This window comes from Coenobita brevimanus, chromosome 6 (genome assembly GCF_032717465.1).
Source record: "Coenobita brevimanus isolate Jiangsu-jjx chromosome 6, ASM3271746v2, whole genome shotgun sequence".
Classification (NCBI taxonomy): Eukaryota; Metazoa; Arthropoda; class Malacostraca; order Decapoda; family Coenobitidae; genus Coenobita; species Coenobita brevimanus.
This window is the reverse complement of record NC_136959.1, coordinates 55,228,391-55,237,309: the sequence shown is the minus strand read 5'-3', so window position 1 is coordinate 55,237,309 and position 8,919 is coordinate 55,228,391. Positions and strand designations below refer to the sequence as shown.

The 8,919-nt window shown below is 42.2% G+C and overlaps 1 protein-coding gene across 1 annotated transcript in view; it reads right to left on the bottom strand.

The window, feature by feature from the left end:
• Positions 1-776: 776 nt before the first annotated feature.
• The window catches only part of jub (LIM domain-containing protein jub), a 132,837-nt gene continuing 124,694 nt past the window's right edge, over positions 777-8,919 (bottom strand). The window contains exon 8 of the mRNA XM_080272301.1: positions 777-2,580. Coding sequence (XP_080128427.1) covers positions 2,554-2,580 — 27 coding nt within the window. The 3' untranslated portion in view covers positions 777-2,553. The remainder of the gene's footprint in view (positions 2,581-8,919) is intronic.

Below are 8,919 nucleotides of genomic sequence, written 5' to 3'. Positions count from 1 at the left end.
TTTTAAAGCACCATCAAGGTGCATTATTATAACTCCAAGGGGCCATTCACCAAGATTTTACGGTAGCACATGACAAGAAGCATGATAAAAGTGTTTTTTCATGACCTTATTTTGGCAGAAAATCAGTGGCCTATGAATGTCATTTACTGTAGACCCAAGACTAAGGGCTGTCTTATAAGCATGTATGTGATGAAGCCTTTCCATTAAAAACACACATTCTGTTGCCATACACTGGTCAAAGCTTTACTGATATAAAGGCTGTTTATAACTTCAGGTTAATGAGTGCAGAAAGGCCCGTGGAAAATGCCTTTGGCAAACTGGTTGTCAACAGTACATCCTCTGGCAACCAATCAGAGCCATACCTATTTGGGTAGACAAATTATATTTTTTAACCAAACAATTGACAGGTTAGGATACTGTGAAAATTAAGGAACCTTCACATTCACAGACAACTGTTTCAAGTGTAACTATGATGAAGACAGTATCAAGGAGAACTACATTCTATGTTATAAATTATGTATAAAAATCAAGTATCCATGAGAAATGTAATAGAAAACCCTCATTCCTTTCATTTGAAATATGAATATTTACTATGAAATTTCTTTATATAACTAAGGTAAACAGCATTCACTGACACCTGACTATGTTTTCATTTTTTTTTATTTCTTGGACAATTTTAAAAACTAAAGGGACATTGTTCCACTGGGACAGATGAAAACTAGTTATTTTGTTAACACTCTCAGAGAATTCAGAGACAGATGGAGGATGGACCTCAATTCATGCCCAATGCACAAGAAATGAACCTATGATTTAATAGGCTAGTGTGAACATGCCTTTTAAAGGAGACCAGTAATGGCGCTTCAGGAGACTGACTAACAAAAGAGATATTCTGAAAGTGATTATGTTTATTCAGCGCACACTTCTCCACTGTGTTATTATTTCCAATGCCATTAAATCATGTTATCAAGACAGGTTACTCTTCATCATCATCATCCGGACCTCCTTTCTCACCCTACGGAAGGGTGAGGAGTAGCAATGTCCAGACAGCCCAAATTTGCCCAATCCAATGGGCCACGCTTCCATTCACTCATCATTCAAGCCCCCGGAATCCTGGCTCTATCGGATACACCAAAAACATTCACCACATTCTGTAGCTTCACTTGTGGTGGTGGTGGTGGGGCGGGGGGGGCACACCAACATTCACTCACTCAATGTAGAGGTGCCATATGATCTCTACACTGAATGACAAGCCAAATAGTTTCCTGTACCCAGGAAACCATTTACTACACTGGGTGGTAACCATATAACTGGGGATTCTGGCAGGGTTATGTGTGACCCAGATTCCCCTATCCAAAACCACTTAATCATGGGAGTCGTTTCAGAGAGTTACTCTTTATCTGCATTAAAATTTTTAAATTCACATACGTATAAAATGACAAAATTTCTAATTCACATACGTATAAAATGACAAAAATTTCTATAGCAAGGAATGTTAGCCACTTATATACTGTATAGACTACAATGATCAAAGTCAGTGAAACTTTAGGGTAAAGGATATACACAGTATCAGTAAGCACTGGAGTGAAATACTCAATTCACACACACACATACACACACACACACACACACACACACACATACACACAATTTCATCTGAAAGAGAATGTATGAAATGTGAGAAGAATAAAAGCACCGACCACAAAACAAGCTGGCTCATCCTACGGTTTTAATAAAGGCTGAAAACAAGAGTTTTGTGGCAGTAAAGAGTTAGATCAGGTCTGTTTGGGACACTGTTTTTTCCCATTAAATAATTCTTGAAGCTACACTTCAGCTACGGTGTTCTAAAAATCATCTGGAAAAGCTTTGAAAGAAAAGGTTGAAATCTGTGTAAAATTAAGTGGAACTACTTTTCTCCATGTACTGTATTACAAAAGAAACTCTTCTATTATACAATGCAACACTATTTCTCTCTCTCTCACACACACACACACACACACACACACACACACACACACACACACACACACACACACACACACACACACACACACACACAAATCACACAAAATTATGGTATTCTTTTAAAATAGGAACAGACACTGGAACTCAAGGGGGAGGGGGTGATGAAACATAAGTAACAATATGGCTGTCTATAGTGCTGCAACCAAATCTTGACAGAAAAGTTTTTGTTTGGCAGACAGGATGTTTAGAATTATTAGAAATAACTCATGGCAAAAAACCCTTAGAATATTCAACCTTACCAAATACTGACTTAAAACAGCAGGTGAGTTTTAATATTTCCAATCACAAACAGTGAAGGGTAAAAATATGAGAGGTTTATCACAAAGACACTTATCAAATAATTTGTCTTCAAATCTACAAAAAAAAAGGGAACTAATGAACAAAAGCACTATGTAAACTCTTGAGTCATACTGCTGGCTCAAGTTTTCACATAAATGACAGCCATTATTTTGAGACATCTTGAGAATGTGGTCTCCTCAATTTGAGAACACCGTTCCCTCACGTTGGAGGAGGCAGCATCCTTCGATTGACTTACTCTACATAGGTGGCACCAACGTCCTGAAAAACAAATTCTCAATTAACAGTCACACATTTGCACATCAAGGTCTGTAAATTGTGGCAAACATTTAAGTCATGTCGACAGCAGAATAAGACTCTTCATGTCATTACTGAACCTCAACAGCAATGTAAAAAAAAAAGTGTGTATCTGTGTACTGATCTTGACCATTATAAGTACAGCACCCTCGCGTCCAACACGCGTTAGTCCAGTATGATTCGGGTCCAGCACGGAGAGCAATTAATTAGTATTATTTAAAACGATTTAATTACTGCAACACGAGTGTGTCAGCATAACACGCACAGAGCTCCGAGAAGTGGGCGAAATCCGCAGAGTTCACTCTAGCACGATCACCCCCGGTCCAACACGGTCATACTTGACATTCCCATGATGATGATAGCCAATGAAAACTTCTGATCAAGTAGCCTTCCCCGCCCGCTATCGTGACGTGATCGTGATGCCGCCCAATTAAAAACACTTCTGGTGTCACGTGATGTTTTGTTTAAATTTCTCCCGCCACAGCGCCACTCAGTCGCATAATTGCATTGGAAGGTGCTTTTTTCTTGCTGCATTTTCTGCCCTTGTTACTGCATTTTACCCTGCTCACGATGCCTAGGAAGCCTTCTGAGAACCCCAAGAAGAGTCGGCACCTCCCTCAGGCCACCAAGCTAGAAAGCATCGAGAGGAGGAAGAAAGAGGAGAGGAAAGTTGACACTGCCAAGGCCTACGACATGAATGAAGCCAACGTGATCATAATAAAAAACTAAGACAAGATCCTGGCAGCCGAAGGCTATCACACGGCACTTCATACCAGGTTTCCCAAGGATACGATGGTAAATCGGAACGGTAACGTGGTAAAGTTGCCGACGATACCACGGGCATTTGGAATTCATCTGGATGGATTCCTGCCGAGGATACGACGGGCAAAACAGTGTGACCAAAACCCAGGTGACTCAACAGAGAATGTATCGTACTACAGGATTGAACATTTTGCCTGACACTGAATACATATTATTTTAGAATAGATATCAATCGTTTTGAAACCCTTCTCATCGGCGTGCGTACCAGTTTATAAACAAAGTTGCTTCTCCTTATTCTCTACCGAGTCAGCAACGGCAATCACTTTCCACAGTCACGAGACGGGGCTTTGGCAACAGTGTGAGAAGCATGCACTTTGCCGAGGATTACAGTGCTAGGACAGGCAGAAGCAGGACCTTCCATGGCTGTGGATGAAGATAGTGATTCTGAGTGTGATTTCGAAGGATTTATGAGGGAGGTTGAGGAGGAGCAACAGCCATTACCCGCTAGTGACGCCAGCAGCCATCCTCCGGGGACCCAGTAGGACTACCTACAGCCTTGGATACCACCTTCCATTCCCAGCAAGCCCACCAACACTATCCTAAAAGGTTAGTTATCATTCATAGCACAGTACCATTTATTATAATTACAATAGTACCAATATATGTATAGGTATATGGTAGGTATTTAGGGTGACTTTTCCGAGGGTTGCTGACATAATTCATTTTTCCCCATAAGCTCTATTGTTAGTCCAACACGTTTTTGGTCCAACACGTGACCCATGCATGACAATATTATCGTGCTGGATGCGAGGGTACTGTAACTATTCACTGACAATAATGAATCCATTTTATTCCAGCAATTAAAAAATGGGTGGTACCTTCCAATTAATGGGTTAATGAATGAATGGAATACCAGAATTTATTAAATTAACAGTTACAATCTGTCCCCGATCACCTCCCGTGAGGTGTAGGAATCTGCTGTCTACAACAGTTAGAGGCAGGTGAAGAGGCTATGCTCCTGGTGACATTACATAACCTAAACAGCAGAAATGTGGAGTCAGTACCCAAAACACCCAATTCCGAATCCTTGATTTCTTGTAAGCCCAACTCCAACCCTAAGAGTTTCTCTACAGTAAATTTGCCATGTGAATGTGGTAGGTGGGGGTGCCCACCATCCACTCAATCAATGTAGTGCTGCTCTTGGGGGTTTGCCCTGTCCTCTCCTCCATCCTTCTTTCCTTCCATCTTCTTCTATCTTTCTTTCCTTCATTCTTTCCTCGTCCTTCTGCCTACGGGTGACTTTACACTCCCTCTTCTGTCTTTCATTCCTTCATTCTTTCCTCTTCCTTCTGCCTATGGATGACTCTACACTAAGTGACAAGCCAAATGGTTTCCTGTATATCAGGAATCTATTTACTATGCTGTTTTTTTTTTGTTTTTTTTATATAAATGCAAGGAAGAAGGAACCAAGGGCCACGAGCCCGCAATTGTTCCTTCCAAGAGAAAAACGAAATACAAGACAGAGCCAAATTCAAGATCCGATCATTTCAAGATGCCTGGACACACTGCGTTTGAAAGACTGGAGATCGTAGAAAGCAGGAAATACAGACAGAGGGAGACAGTTCCAGAGTTGACCTGTTGCATAAATGAAAGACTGGGAGTAACGGTTAACTATTGCATTAGAGAGTTGGACAGAAAAGGGATGAGAGTTTGCTGCTAGACGGGTGCTACGCGCCCGTCGTAGAGGAGGAGGAATGCATGCAGACAGTTCAGAGGAGCAGTGACCATTGAAGTAGCGATAGAAAAGAGATAAAGATGCAACAGTGCGACGAAGAGACAGAGGTTGAAGGGAGTCAGTAACAGGAGGAGAGTTAATGAGACGAAAAGCCTTTGACACCACCCTATTGAGAACAGCTGTATGTGGGGAGCCTCCCCACACATGAGAGTTGTACTCCACACAGGGGCGGATAAAACCCCTGTATAGAGTCCACAATTGTGCAGGGGTAAAGAAGGAACAGAGTCGGCTTAGCACACCTGATCTCTTGGAAGCAGATTTTACATGAGATGTAATATGATCTTTCCAAGATAAGTCCCGAGTAAATGAAATCCCAAGTATGTTCAAGGATGATGCAGGAGTAAGCTGAATATTATTAAACATTAGTGAGTATACCTACGGAATATTTTGTCGGGTTGATAGGTGTAAAAACTGAGTCTCTGAAGCATTAAAAACAACCAGATTATTTTTACCCCAGTCGGAGATACGAGCCAAGTCAGACATTAGGTGTGCCATAGCCTCGTCCCTTGTTTGTTGAAGTAACTGCTGAGATGGACGTTGCGGGAACTGAATGGATAGGTGAAGGGTGGAGTCATCAGCATATGAGTGAACAGGGTTAAATGTACAGCTTAGAAGGTCATTGACGAATAAAAGGAAGAGAGTTGGTGATAGGACAGAGCCCTGAGGAACACCACTGTTGATAGATCTAGGAGAAGAACGATGGCCGTCTACAACAGCGTCTATAGAACGACCAGAAAGGAAGCTAGAGATGAAGGCACAGATAGAAGGATAGAAACCGTAAGAGGGCAGTTTGGAAATTAAAGATTTATGCCAGACTCGATGGAAAGGCTTTGAGATGTCACATGCAATGGCAAAGCTTTCGCCAAAGTCCCGAAAGGAGGATGACCAGGAGTCTGAAAGGTAGGTGAGAAGATCGCCAGTGGAGCATCCCTGACGGAACCCATACTGACGATCAGAAAGAAGGTTGTGATAGGAAAGATGCTTTAAAAATTTTCTATTAAGAACTGACTCGAAAACTTTTGAGATACAGAATGTTAAAGCAATTGGACGATAGTTAGAGGGTTGGGAATGGTCACCCTTCTTTGGGACTGGCTGAATGAGAGCAAACTTCCAGCAAGAAGGAAAGGTATGAGTTGATAGACAAAGGCGAAAGAGTTTGCCTAGGTAGGGTGTAAGCACAGAAGCACAGTTCTTGAGAACAACAGGAGGGACTCCATCAGGCTCATATGCCTTGTTAGTATTGAGGCCAGTGATGGCAGAAAATACATCAGCTGAAGATATTTTAATGTCAGCCATGAGGAAGTCAGAGGGGGGAAGTGATGGAGGAACAGCACCGGAATCATCTAAGGTAGAATTGCAGGAGAAAGTCTGCGCGAAGAGATCTGCTTTATCAGTAGAAGAAATAGCTACAGAACCATCAGAGTAGAAAAGAGGAGGAAAGGATGAAGAGGTAAAGTTGTTAGAAAGGTTTTTGGCAAGGTGCCAGAAGGAGCGGGAAGAATTCGAGTTGGAGAGTTGAGAGCATTTAGTACGGATGAAACTATTTTTAGCATAGCAAAGAACAGACTTAGCACGATTCCGGGCAGAAATGTATAAAAGATGTGATTCAGGGGTGGGTTGGCTCTGGTACCTTTTATTGGCCCTCTCCTTGTTGCGGACAGCATTAGAACAAGCGTGATTAAACCAAGGCTTTCTTGCATTAGTCAGAGGATATGAGAAAGGAATGTATGCTTCCATGCCTGAAAGAATAACCTCCGTAATGCGCAAGGCACACCCAGATGGCTCCCGGCCATGGAAGCAATAATCATTCCAGGGAAAATCAAAGAAGTACTGCCTGAGGTCCTCCCAATCCGCAGCTCCAAAATGCCACAGATGTCGTTTCTTTGGAGGGTCCACAGGCCGTACCGGAGCGATAGGACAGGTTAAAGTGTTAAGATTGTGATCGGAGGAGCCCAACGGAGAGAAAAGATTAACAGTGTAGGCAGAAGGATTAGTAGTATGGAAGAGGTCAACTATGTTGGAGCTCTCTCCAAGGCGGTCAGGGATATGGGTAGGGTGCTGTACAAGCTGCTCTAGGTCATTAAGGATAGAAAAAGTGTAAGCTAGTTCACCAGGTGGATCAGTGAAAGGAGAGGAGAGCCAAAGGTGGTTGTGAACATTGAAATCTCCTAGAATGGAGATTTCAGAGAAAGGAGAAATGGATAGAATGTGTTCCATCATAGAAGTAAGATAGTCAAGGAATTTTTGATAGTCAGTAGAATTAGTAGATAAGTAAACAGCGCAGATATATTTAGTCAGAGAATGACAGGAAAGCCGAAGCCAGAGTGTAGAGAATTCAGAAGAATCGAGTTCAGGAACACGAGAACAAGACAGGTCGTTGCGTACATATACGCAACATCCACCTTTGGCTTTGAAATGAGTATAGAGAAAGTAGGAGGATACAGAAAAAGGTTTGCTGTCAGTTGCCTCAGACAGCTGAGTCTCAGTTAGAAAAAGAAGGTGAGGTTTAGAGAAGGAGAGGTGGTGCTCAACAGAGCTAAAGTTAGAGGAAAGCCCGTGAATGTTGCAGAAATGAAGAAGAAGAGAGTCAGACAATGGTTCCAGGCAGCTCAAGTCGTCACCGGGAGAGGGGCAGTAACCATATAACCAAATTTTGGCGCCTGGTGGTTTAGTGGGTAATTATTGTGCTCCAATCAGATTGAGTCGGTGAAGGTGTATATCCAAGGGGTGGTTGGGGTTTATTGCTCACGTAATGCCACTTAGGGATGAGTGAGGTTGGTCACTCTCATCTTAAATGTCAGGACCAACTGCCTAGCCCCGGGCTCCTACACCTCTCATGGGGCAACGTAGCATCGGATGATGGATGAATTACACAAGATGCCATTCCATCACAACTACATGAATTATTGCGCTACTTTTAAAACCCATGTCCTTAAAGGTCTGACTTTAATGGCTGTAGCTAGATGCAGTAATGACAAAATTATACTTTCTTAAATCTGCTGATCATGGTGTCTATATACATTCTGTTCTTGTCATTCTATTGACAGATGGCAGCACCTACGTTTAAGTTCAACATAAACGAAGAATGGGAGAACAACTAAATAAAATGTGGAAAATTAGAGAAAAGAAAAAAGGAACTGCAGCAGAGCAACAACAAATACACTGTACAACCGAAGGATCTGTCGTTCGAAAGGCAATGGCTCCACATTACATCTGCATCATGTTTAAAAATTTCTTTGCTGGTGGTTGGGGTCGGAGTCGGGGTCGGGGTTGGGACTTTTTTACTGTCTCCGGCTCCGAATCCAGCATCACCATAATTGTTTCTGCCTTCGCCTCCGCCTCTGACTCCACAGCCCTGCTACACAGCTCTCAAACCACCTCCAGGAAAATTTGGATGAATGTGTAAATACCTGAGCATCACCCCATCTTGCATGATAGGCAACTAAACCCCCATGTACCAAATACAGTACATTTTACCTCTACAGGAATACTGTATGCAAAATAGTACTGGGAGAAAAAAAGCAAAAAGGAGAAATGTCATCAGTTAAGCCAGAGCTTGAAACAAACATCCCACATCTGTACAGTCAACCCTCAGAACTATACACTAATAGGAGGAGAGGTGTCCAATGATAGTCCAAAGTTGCCAATGAACCTAATAAAAATGATAATTGTGATCCCTCAATTATCTGACGTAGTGCAGCCATCGGTATGTTAGGATACAAACAATGTCTGGATACGGAACAATA